The sequence below is a fragment of the Rhinatrema bivittatum genome, chromosome 11 (assembly GCF_901001135.1).
Source record: "Rhinatrema bivittatum chromosome 11, aRhiBiv1.1, whole genome shotgun sequence".
Lineage (NCBI taxonomy): Eukaryota > Metazoa > Chordata > Amphibia > Gymnophiona > Rhinatrematidae > Rhinatrema > Rhinatrema bivittatum.
In genome coordinates this window covers 17939814-17951936 of record NC_042625.1, presented here as the reverse complement: position 1 = coordinate 17951936, position 12123 = coordinate 17939814, and the positions used below count along the sequence as shown (strand labels likewise).

General features: G+C 44.0%; 1 protein-coding gene across 1 annotated transcript in view; it reads left to right on the top strand.

Annotated features, from left to right (window-relative positions):
• The window catches only part of MYO18B (myosin XVIIIB), an 815563-nt gene that overhangs the window by 398631 nt on the left and 404809 nt on the right, over nucleotides 1–12123 (top strand). Inside the window, exon 26 of the mRNA XM_029619020.1 lies at nucleotides 2747–2836. Coding sequence (XP_029474880.1) covers nucleotides 2747–2836 — 90 coding nt within the window. The remainder of the gene's footprint in view (nucleotides 1–2746; nucleotides 2837–12123) is intronic.

Genomic DNA, 12123 nt, shown 5'->3' with positions numbered 1-12123 from the left:
TGCACAACTGAATACTTCGGCAACTCCAGTGAAAGAATTGCTGTCTCCGGTGGTGACTGTCAAAACCACCGTACTGCTATCCATGCCTACCCATTTCACAGGTGAAGCAAGGATGTGTAGAGGATTTGTTAACCAGTGCAATATGCATTTTTCTTTGCAACCTACCCTCTTTCCCACAGAAGCTTCAAAGACCATCTATATCCTATCTCTACTTGAAGGAAGAGCCTTGGCTTGGGTTTCACCATTATGGGAACGTGAAGATCCTATCCTGAATGACCTATCAGGATTTCTGAAACGTTTCAAGTCTGTCTTCGATGACCCGGCTCGCCACACCATTGCTGGATCTGCTCTGCTCAATCTCCAGCAAGGTAATAAGCCGCTAGCAGACTATACGATCGAATTCAAGATTTTAGCATCTGAACTACACTGAGACACAGGATGGTTACATGCTATCTTCATGGAGGGTCTCAATTCTCGCTTAAATGATGAACTGGTGGATCGCAACCTGCCTGATACCCTTGAATCTCTCATGGAACTGGCTGGGAGAATAGACCACCAGATTCGAGACCAAACTCAAGAGGCTAAGAGTCCTCGGAAGCCCGTCCCAGGAGCTAACCATTGCCTGGAGAGGTTTTGTTGATTACCCAGGCCATCGACCTGCGCACCGGAGCTTTACACTCTGAAACCATCTCCTTCCTTGTATTGGAAAAGGCCATGCATCCAGTGGTACTTGGACTGCCCTGGCTACAAGATCATATGCCACAGTTTAACTGGGCAACACTGGAATTATCCCTGTGCCAATTGCCTCGTCTACCGTCTGCACCCTCAGAAGAAGATGAGCCTATGCAATTAGGAAGAAGTCATTTAACTTCTAAGGAAAGACGATTCCGCAAACGCATGGGGTTATGCAGGTACTGTGGCCAATCAGGCCACGCCGTCCAAACCTGTCCCATCTGTCTGGGAAACTGACTGGCCTAGGATCTGCAGGAGGAATCCTCCTAGGCCTCACTGCTCCAACTCCTCCATTGTCTCTACCAGTCTCACTCCTCTGCAGAAGCCTGGAGTTTCAGACCCTTGCCCTTATAGACTCTGGTGCCAGAGGAAATTTCATCTTAAAACGCTTAGTAGAACATCTATGGATTCTTACCTCACCAATAGCTAAGCCATTGCTATTATCTTCAATCCATGGAGAACCATTGCCTGGAGAGGTTTTGTTGATTACCCAGGCCATCGACCTGCGCACCAGAGCTTTACACTCTAAAACCATCTCCTTCCTCATATTGGAAGCAGCAGAGACTGCTTTCCAGCCCCGGCACCCAAGGGCTGAACCTGAGGGGAACATGGGCTGCTAAATATGAAGCTCTTGACTGAACTCTGCTTTGCCTGGGTCCACCTGCAAGGCTCGTCCCTGCAGGAAGAGCCAATCTCACCCCAGCCCAAGGGTCTGCAGACATAACAAGTACATACATATGGCTTCAATGCATGGAACTTTTATCTGCAGTGTGAAGACGCATTCTTGTTGGGGGGGTATTGGGATTGGGATTTAGGATTTGAAATTACTCACATGCTTTTGAATTTTCAAAAAGTACGTGTACATTTTTTTCTTGAAAAAAAACAAAACATTCATACAAATTAGCAGATGTAAATGTGTGCGGGTAGTTTTCCCCAGGATAATTTGCAAAGCGAAAGCATGCACATCCGTTTTCTTTGAACATCCCTCAGACTTTGCACTAATGCTTGCAGTTGTAAAATTAATCCCTAAACATATAGCACACAAATAAAATAAAATAAAAAAAGATTAAAAATGATATAGTGTTCTGGAATAGTAGACACAAGTTCTGAATGTTTTGCTGGTGGAACATATGGAGAGAGAGAGCAGTTGCTGTTATAGAAAAACAGTTCCTGATGTAAAATCATAAGCAAAAGAAAAAAAAGCTCAATAAGGAACTATAGCTTGATTATTTACAGCACATCCATTTTCTCCATCCTATTATAGAAACATAGAAACATAGAAATGACGGCAGAAGAAGACCGAATGGCCCATCCAGTCTGCCCAGCAAGCCTCACACATTTTTTCTCTCATTCTTATCTGTTTCTCTTAGCTCCTTGTTCTATTCCACTTCCACCCCCACCATTAATGTAGAGAGCAGTGATGGAGCTGCATCCAAGTGAAATATCTAGCTTGATTAGTTAGGGGTAGTAGGGGCAGTAACTGCCGCGATAAGCAAGCTACACCCATGCTTATTTGTTTTACCTAGACTATGTTGTACAGCCCTTGTTGGGTTTTTTTTCTTCTCCCCTGCCGTTGAAGCAGAGAGCCATGCTGGATATGCATTGAAAGTGAAGTATCAGGCACATTTGGTTTGGGGTAGTAACCGCCGTAACAAGCCAGCTACTCCTCGCTTTGTGATTGCGAATCCTTTTTTTCTTCACCCCTGTCGTTGAAGCTATGCAGGATATGCGTGAAGCATCAGTTTTTTGTTTTTGTTTTTGTTTTTTTTTTCCCCTGCCGTTGAAGCAGAGAGCTATGCTGGAAATGCGTGATGTATCAGTCTTTCTCCCATGCCGATGAAGCCGATGGGTACCTTAGATGATTCTATAACAGGGATCATGTATGTAGTACATTTCTCCTTGATTGGACTGACAGTTTTGCTTATTAATAATGACGTAATGTGCGGCTACTATACTTGAAGTATTAAACCTGCAGAGCTCTGAATTTTAAGACAATGGTTTTGTGGTTTCTTAGGAAGAAATCTTGGCACTGAGAATGAAATTGGAGAAGTCGGAAAGGTCACGTAACGAATTTAGGAAGAACGCAGAGCTCCTAGAAAGCAAGGTAGGTGACGAGCAGGGTTCATGCTTGAATTTCAGATGACAGTGTTGACTGTAAGCATGTGTACGTATATCCGTACTGGCACTTCACTGTACTAATTTATTTATTTATTTATTTAAATGCTTTTAAAATATACCGACATTCATAGGACATATCATACCGGTTCACAATCAACATTGTAAAGGAGGAAGAGGAAGTTACAAATAACAGGGAGGGGGGAGGTGGAGCAGTGAAGGAAAAAGGAGAGGATGGGGGTCAGGTGACAGTAAGCGCAGAAGTTGCGGGAAGGAGAAAGGTAGTGAAGTGCTAGGGGAGAGAGAAATTGATAGGAACTGTGTTAAAAAAAACTGAGAATAAAAAATTAACAAATTTACAAAATCAGCAATTCCCTAGGATGCATCAACGGATTAGAAGGGGTAAGGGAATTGGAAGTGGCAGTGGAGGGGGTTTAGGTCTGATTGGAGTCAGGGTATGCTTGTAAGAAAAGCCAGGTTTTGATGCCTTTTTTGAAGTTGGGTAAGGAAGGTTCAAGGCGGAGATACGTGGGAAGAGAGTTCCAGAGGGAGGGGCCGGCTATGGTAAAGGCTCTCTCTCTGGTAGTTGAGTGGTGTGCTATTTTGAGGGGTGGGATGTGTACAGTGCCCGCCGTGGAGGCTCTGGATGGACGATTGGATGTACGGAAACGTGGTGTTTCCTTGAGCCATTCGTGGTCATTTTTGTGAAGCATGTTATGGAGTATTGTAAGGGTTTTGTATTTTATACGGAAAGGGATGGGGAGCCAATGCAGTTCTTTTAAAATGGGTGTGATGTGTTCTCTCTTACGAGTGTCTGTGATGATTCGTGCCATGGAGTTCTGCAAGATTTGTAGTGGTTTAATTGTGGCGTAGGGCAGGCCTAGGAGAAGTGAATTGCAGTAGTCTAATTTTGATAGGATTGTGGACTGCAATACAAGGCGAAAGTCTTGAAGGTGGAGGAGGGGTTTGAGCTTTTTGAGGATGTGGAGTTTATAGAAGCCGGTTTTTAGAAGGGATTTGATGTGTGGATGAAAATTAAGGTGTTTGTCTAATACAACACCTAGGTCTCTTACAGATGGCAGGATGGGGAGGGTTGTGGGGGTAGTTTTAGTAGAGGCCTGTGAGGTAACCTCGAGTTTGTTGGAAATGAGGATGATTTCAGTTTTTGCTGTGTTACGAGCGAGTTGGAGGCTGTCTAAGAGAGAGTTAATGGAGGCAAGACAGGATTCCCAGAAGTTTAGAGTTTCTTGTAGGGTTTTTTGCATGGGGATGAGGATCTGTACATCATCCGCATACATGAAGAAATTGAGACCGAGGTTAGAAAGTAGATAGCAGAGGGGAAGAAGATATATGTTAAAGAGGGTGGAGGATAAGGAGGATCCTTGGGGGACACCCTGGAGGAGGGGTATGCGTGGGGACTCAGAGTTGTCAATGTTGACCAGGTATTCTCTATGGGTGAGATATGAGGTAAACCATGATAGTACAGTGCCAGAGATGCCGATTTCTGATAGCCGGGATAGGAGTATTTGGTGGTTGACAGTGTCGAAAGCAGCAGAGATATCTAGTATAGCGAGTAAGAATGAGGTTCCTTGGTCCATGCCTATATGTATGGTGTTGGTGACTGCCAGAAGGAGGTTTTCCGTATTGCGACCTTTACGGAAGCCGAATTGTGCGGGGTGCAGAATGTTGTGGTTTTCGAGGTAGTCAGAGAGCTGGGTATTGACAACCTTTTCAAGTATTTTAGATACAAAAGGGAGGTTGGATATAGGCCGGTAGTTAGAGGGGTCTTTGGGGTCTAAGGTGGGCTTTTTTAGGAGGGGCTTGACTATTGCAAGTTTGAGTGGGTCTGGGACCTTGCCATATGTAAGAGAGCAGTTGATCAAGTCAGATAGAAGTCTGGATATGGATGTGGGAGAAGATAGGAGGGTCTTAGAGGGGATGGTGTCAGCAGAATGGGAAGCAGGTTTCATTCTTTTTAGAATGGTTTCAATTTCAAGGGTAGATGTTTGTTCGAACGTTTGCAGATTGGTTCTGGATGTTTTGGTAGGTAGGTGGAAAGTGGTGGGGGGCTTGGTGGTGAAGCGAAGGAGAATGTTGTCAATTTTATTCTTGAAGAAATTAGCAATTTCTGTGCATTTCTCTTTGGCGTTTTGTTCTGGGGAGAAGGGGCATGGGGGGGCAGTGAGATTAGCAACAAACGTGAAAAGGGCATTTGCATCGAATTGATAATTGTGGATTTTGGCTGCGTAGAAGTCTTTTTGGCTTGGTTAGTGGCTTGACGGTAGTGGTGTAATGAATGTTTATATGCTGACTTGTGTGTGGGAGTGGGGTTTTTACGCCAGGTGCGTTCTTTGGCTCTAAGGTCCTGTTTGATCGTTTTGAGTTCTTTGGTGTACCATGGTTTTTTGTCTGTGTTGGCTAAGGGTATTTTTTTGTGTATCATGGGGCAGGCTTCCTCCGCTATCTTGGCATTGATGTTATTCCAAGATTGCAAAGCTGTGTTCGGGTTGGAGAGGTCCAGGGATTTGTTTGCTTTCTCAAAGGCACGGGAGATGTCTTCCGATGAGCAGTGCTTGCGGAAGGCAATAGTCTTGCTGGTGGCCTGAGTTTTATCTCGAGAGAGAGAGGATGAGGAGGGGGCATTGTTGTGGAGGTGGGCGTTAATGATGAAATGATCAGACCAGGGGATGGGAGTGGAGGTAGGGGTGCTGTGTGAGGTGATGTGCTTGTTGACAAAGAGGAGGTCCAGTGTGTGACCAGCCTTATGTGTGGGAGAGGTGATGAGTTGCTTGAAGCCTAATGCTTGGAGGGTGATCATTAGTGTTTCACAGGCAGGTGTGATAGGGTTGTTGTCTGCATGGAGGTTGAAATCTCCGAGAATGATTGCTGCAGAGTCAAGTTTGATGTTGTTTGTTATATATTCTATGAGGGGGGATGTGTCGTGTTCAAGTAGGCCTGGGGGGGCGTAGATGAGGCAGATCTGCATAGTCTTAGATTTAAAGAGGCCAATTTCCAGTTTGTGGGGTGGTTTAGAAGGGTGTATACAAGAAAGGAAACCCCTGAGTTTGTCAGGCAACCCAATTTCTGCTGCTGTACATAATTCGGGGGCCAATCTCGACATTATTTTTGTCCCCCTGGCAAAAAGATGCCAGCATGTTTTATGACCACCAGAAACAGCAGCATTGTTCTAATACTTCTTAACATATTACTATTTTTTCTCAGATTACTTTCCTAAAATCTTTTCATCTTCCTTTAATTAAATTCATTAAAATACTATCTACCTTGTCTTTTGCCTGACTAAACCTTCAATTTTAGCATACCATGTTCTTTATGAAACCAGGTATAATTCTTCTCTCAAAATAGTCCTCAGCCTATGGAATTCTATTCCTTAAGATTTGCATTTGATTAATGATTATAAACATTTTAGGAAACCGTTGAAAGCCTATTTTTTTTGAAGACGCATTTAAATGTTTTTGTTTTATGTTTTATTCAGTTTAAAAGTTTTATTGCATATGATTGTCTTGCACTGTTGTGATCTGCTTCAAACTTTTTTTTTTGGTAATGAATGCAGAATATAAGAAAGTGCACTGAGGGCTTAAATAAACATATGGATAAAGGTGAGCCAGCTGATGTAGTGTATATGGATTTCCAGAAAGCATGTGACAAAGTCCCTCATGCGAGACTTCTTAGGAAATAAAAAGGTCGAGGGATAGAGGGCAGTGTCCTATTGTGGATTGCCAACTGGTTAAAAGATAGAAAACAGAGAGTAGAGCTGAATTTCTTTTATCGGTTCGCGCATATGCACACGAGTGCCGACTCGCACGCGTTGGGGGGGGGGGGGGGATTTTACACCATGCTCGCAGCGACGCGATAGGTCCTTTCCCCAGTTCCCTCCCAGTCTGCTCCGGGAGGGAATTTCTTAAACATCCTAGCTAACCTGCCTCCCTTTTCCCCTTTCCCTTAAACCCCGCTAACTAACCGATTTCTTTTGTTTTAAAACTTACCTGCTGTCCGGAGCAGCAGTAAATTGTGCGGGCGAGCTGGCTGCCGGCATGCGCTTCAGCGGGACAGTGCCTAATGGCGCTGCCCAGGCCCACCCACGCCCCACCCAGACACCCCTCCCCCTTTTTCCCTAAAGCTGTTCTTCAGCACATACTAGGAGATGCACATGGCCCAGCCATACACATATCTCCCGGTGTAGGCACGCGTAGGCCTTTTAGAATTGGGCCATTAGGGAAGAGTAACCCAAATTGTGCAGGGTTTCACATTAGGAGTCTCCATTCAGGAAAAGGATCTAGGTGTCATCGCTGATAATCTTCTGCTCATTGTGCAGCAGCAGCAGCCAAGAAAGCAAATAGAATACTAAGGATTATTAGGAAAGGAATGGAGAATAAAACAGAGAATATCATAATGCCTCTGTATTGCTCCACATCTCAAGAAAGATATAGCAGAATTAGTAGGGGTGTGCATTCGTTCCCTACGAATTGGCAATCCACATCGTATAGGGACATATTTGTTGTATTCGTGGGGAAGCGAAACGTATCGCGATTCCCCACGAATACAACAAATCTTCGCTGAATTATTCGGCCATCTAAAGGAGCCAATTTAAACAACCCCCACCACCCTCCTGACCCCCCCCCCCAAGACTTACCAAAACTCCCTGATGGTCCAGCGGGGGTCCGGGAGCCATCTCCTGCACTCACACCCTGGGCTGCCGGTATTCAAAATGGCGCCAATAGCCTCTGACCTACTATGTCACAGGGGCTACCGGTGCCATTGGTCAGCCCCTGTCACATGGTAGGAGCAATGGATGGCCGGTGCCATCTTGTGCTCCTACCGTGACAGGGGCTGACCAATAGCACTGGTAGCCCCTGTGACATAGTAAGGGAAAAGGCTATCGGCGCCATTTTGATTACTGGCAGCTGACAGCCCGCGTGCAGGAGATCACTCTCAGACCACCAGGGGCTTTTGGAAAGTCTTGGGGGACCCTCCTGACCCCCACAAGACTTGCCAAAAGTCCATTATTAAGGTAGAGTTGCAGAAATCCACTGCTTATTCTTGGGATAAGCAGCTTGGAATCTTATTTACCCCTTGGGATCCTGCCAGGTACTTGTGACCTTCCCTTTTTGGACTACTGGAACTCCTCAGAGGGTGTAATCTGCATCATGGGGTTGTGGGGGTGTTGATAGGGTAAAGGTCCTGGTAGGGGGGAATTAATTATTTTAGTTCTGCGATGCTGGTAAGATGGGTTTGGCAGAGGTGATGGGGGGAGACTGAGCAGGGGTCCAGGGCTGCATTATGAAAGCTAAAAATCCAATTAATTTCATTGGGTTTTTGTTTTTGATTCATTTTCAAATGACAAGAGTGTTCTGTTGTATTTTTTATGTCATTTGAAAACCAATGCCTTTCCGTAATGATAAGGTGGCCAGTTCGGAGTGGCATTACATGTTATTGCTATAATTTAAATAGAAATACAACTCATCATATTGAAGAAGACTCTGATCAAGTAATTTGGATGCCTATTTAGTCTCCTATCCAGAGGTCATCTCACACTCATTCTCTCTCTGACATACACTCACTTTGCACACACATATACTCTCTCATACACACACACACACACACACACACACATACACTCTTCTGCTGTTGTGCTGTTGCTTATGTACTCAATCAGCAAGTGCTTCCATCACCACGCCTGAAGAAGCACTGCAGCAGCATCACATAAACTTCTCGAGGTGGATGCCAGTTTTGCCCCCACCTACAGCAGCCACCTTCCTCCCTTCTCCTCCATCTGACTGACTCTCCCATGCACTTGCTGTCTTTTTGCATGGTGGGCGCATTGTCCCTCTCCTCCGGGCATGGTTGCATGCACATGGACATGGCTGCTTGTAAGTTGTCTATTAGAGTCTCCAGCAGAGAAGTTTCTCCTGACTCACACCCTTCCCTTTCTGTGACTAAGCTTGCTTTCACCTTCATGGTCTACAGTGCTCTCCCGTTGGCTGCCAGTGTCTCGCACAGCCTTTCTGACTGCTGGCCTCTGTCTGCTGAAATGAGATTTTTTTTTATTTTGCTGGGTGGATGGGGGGGGGGGCAAGGGAAGGAGGACTGAACTATACAGCAGAAAGAAGGACACCTGGCCACTCTACTTATTGATCAGGTGAATACTGATTCCTAACTTTTTCAGGATGACATTTTGCCACTCTGTGCCTCAAAGTATTTAACTTCAGAAATATAATAGTAATAGTGATGGCTATATTTTTTTGCTTATTCCATCTAATAGTGATTTAGGCTTTAAAATGTTGAAGGCTAGATTATTGCAAATGCCATGTTTGAGGGCCTGCCTCAGGCATCCATGAGGTTGCAAATAATCCAGAACACAGCAACCAAGAATCCTCTAAGAGCTGAGTATTAATAGAGATCATGTGACCACATTACTAACGCGTCTTCATCAGATCCCAGTGACATTCAGCATCAATTGTAAGATCTTAGTCTTAATATTTAAAACCTAAGAATTGACTATGGCCATAATATCTGTGGCATATATGCTTGACTATTGTTTAAGATCAGCTAATAAGAGACTGAATCACCTTGGAGGGAAATTCACTTACAAAGAACAAGAAATAGATCATTTTCATTATGGTTTCTTCACTGTGGCATAGTGTCCTGTGGGAGATACAGCTACTAAAAGAACACTCTTACTTTCAAAAAGAAGTCAGAACCAGCCTTTTCTTGTCAAGCATTTATAAGGGTCGACTGGTGAATCGTGGTGTGTGGAGCTGAGCGAGGCAGTCAGGATGTTTGCCATTGTGGTCGATTTGATAGCTGCCTATTTAATTTTATATGTGTGTGTGTGTGTGTGTGTGTGTGTGTGGGTGTGTACATGAGGGGAGGGGGATATGTGTTTTGAATTGTAACTATTGGGGATTCAATGAAACGATGCTTATGTAAGCTGTGAATGTTCGGGGGATTATTTTATGTTGATGCTCTTCTATAATGAGAGGTCCATATTCAGCCTCTGTCTGGCTAACCAAGTTAGCGGATGTGCTGCTGAATATCCCCGGCTAGCTTAAAGTTAGCCGGAGAAGTTTATTCGGCTAACATTAGGACAACTCACTTTCCCACACCCTACGTTAGCTGGATAACTTTTTGGCCAGATAAAAAGATATTTGACTATCTTGGGGATGGTTAGTATGGCAGGATTGTCAAATCCCATCATTTGTCTGGCTAACTATGAATGTAAACCAAAGAAGAGCAGGAACCTTAATCAAATATCAGGACAGAGTGTTGGTTCATGAGGTAATTCATCCCTGAGGCAGGCGTTTTACACGCCAAAACATGGATCCTTGTCCAGATGGGAGACTGTTTCCATACTCAGCTACTCTGACACATCCGTGTGGCAAATCAGCCAGTTTGTAAGCTAAGTAAGTATAGAGGGTGTGAAGGTGTTAGCTTTTTTGCTATGGATAGGTTTTTGAATTATTAGTGTTTGGAACCAGCAGATGAATGAAAACGTTTGGTGCTGTTTCTTACGCCATTTGAAACAGTAGATTGCATCTTGTGCACATTTACATATCTGATGCTGTGTTCGAGTATTTGAGATTTGTTTTTCATTAGCAATTTATGATGTTGTTAAAACATTTGTGATTTTATTTATTTTATTTATTTCAAATTTTTATATACCGGCATTCGAGACAGCAGTCACATCATGCTGGTTCACATAAAACAGGGGTGCATAGTAAACATAACTATAACAAAGGTGCTGAAAAGGCAGTTACATATAACAGGGTGATAAGAACTTGGATGAGAAGGAAGAGAAAGGATAGGTTATTAATTTACATATGTAAAACAATAGAATGGATAACCAAGTTGTAGTTGGAGATTAGTAGTTGGAGATTTACTTTTGGAACTGATTTCTATTGTGATATATCACTATGAATGTAGCCAGACAATATGTCACTGAGCATCTGCTTCACAATGTCCAAGCACTGGTTAGTGATTGCCTCTCCACTCCTCAGGTGGCCGCATGTTCTGAAATATCTGAACTGCAAAGAGTGCCAGAATTCTTGTGAAAAACCAGAAATATTCTTATAAAAGGCATTCCCTCTAGTTGGAATTCCAGGTAGAGCACTGCAAGATAAGATGGGATTGTCTGCGGGTCTCATTCCAGGTTGTGGTTCATGGCAGAGGATTAACTGAACACGGCACTATTTTATGGCCTTGCTATGCTCTTCATGGAGAAGAGTATCTAGAATGCTTCATATTCTGTAGCTCTCCGGTAGCAGTTCAACAATACAGCCATACTTTAACTATTTCCACTTCTCCCCCGCCTGCTGCTTTAATTAAAATGCCGTGAGGGGTGGTGGTGGTGGGGGGGAGAGAGGGCGGGAGGAAGAATGATTTAGGCAACCAAAGTGTTGGATAATGAGGAAGCCTACTGTATTTCACAGAGGTGCACTGTAAGGTATTACAATTCTGCAAACATCTGGGTGCACATTTAATCCATTCTGGTGACAGAACTGGTAATAAGAATGGAAAATTACATCAGGCAAGGTAACTTATTCTCATTACAGTGAGAAGTCTGTAATCTTGCAGGCCTCCCTGGATAACGGAGGTTGCTGGGTTTGTTGAAATGGTATCAGTGAACAATGAGCAGTTAGCAGAACGTCTGCAGCTGCAGTACAGTAATTATCTGTAAAATTATCAGTCAGGTGCTCATGCCTTCACTTTGTCACCTGTAGGCAAGAGAGCGCAGGGCTGCAGGAGGAAGTAGAGATGAGGGGTTATGGCCTGCAGTCAGAAGTGGGCTTTGGATTTCATCTGTACCTTTATGAGAAGTGGTCAGGGTAGGGTTTAAAGGTCAGCTCAGGCTCCAGTATACTGGCCACTCTTTTTTCCCACCAGGACTTGCATGTGTTACTCTCCCCCTCTCAAAAGTACTGCGTTTGTTAGATTTCCTGGGCAGGTTGCATGTGGTGATTCCAAGCTTTTGTTTGCAAAATCTTTCCTGATTCTTCTCCCTCCTCTTTCTCATTTCCTGCTGGAGACTCAGTCTCCCTCCTTCATTCTGCTCAGTCTCACAGCTCCTTGTTTGCTTATTCCACCTGTACATAGCTCCTGTACTGCAGAATCATCTCTCGATTAACATCTGCCTAGATCCTGCTTTCAATATTTAATGCACTATCCCCATCTTGGATCTCATTTTTGTCTACAATGTGATTTATAACTATTTTGCTTTATATTTACAAGTATTTGATCTACTTTAGGTGAATGCACATA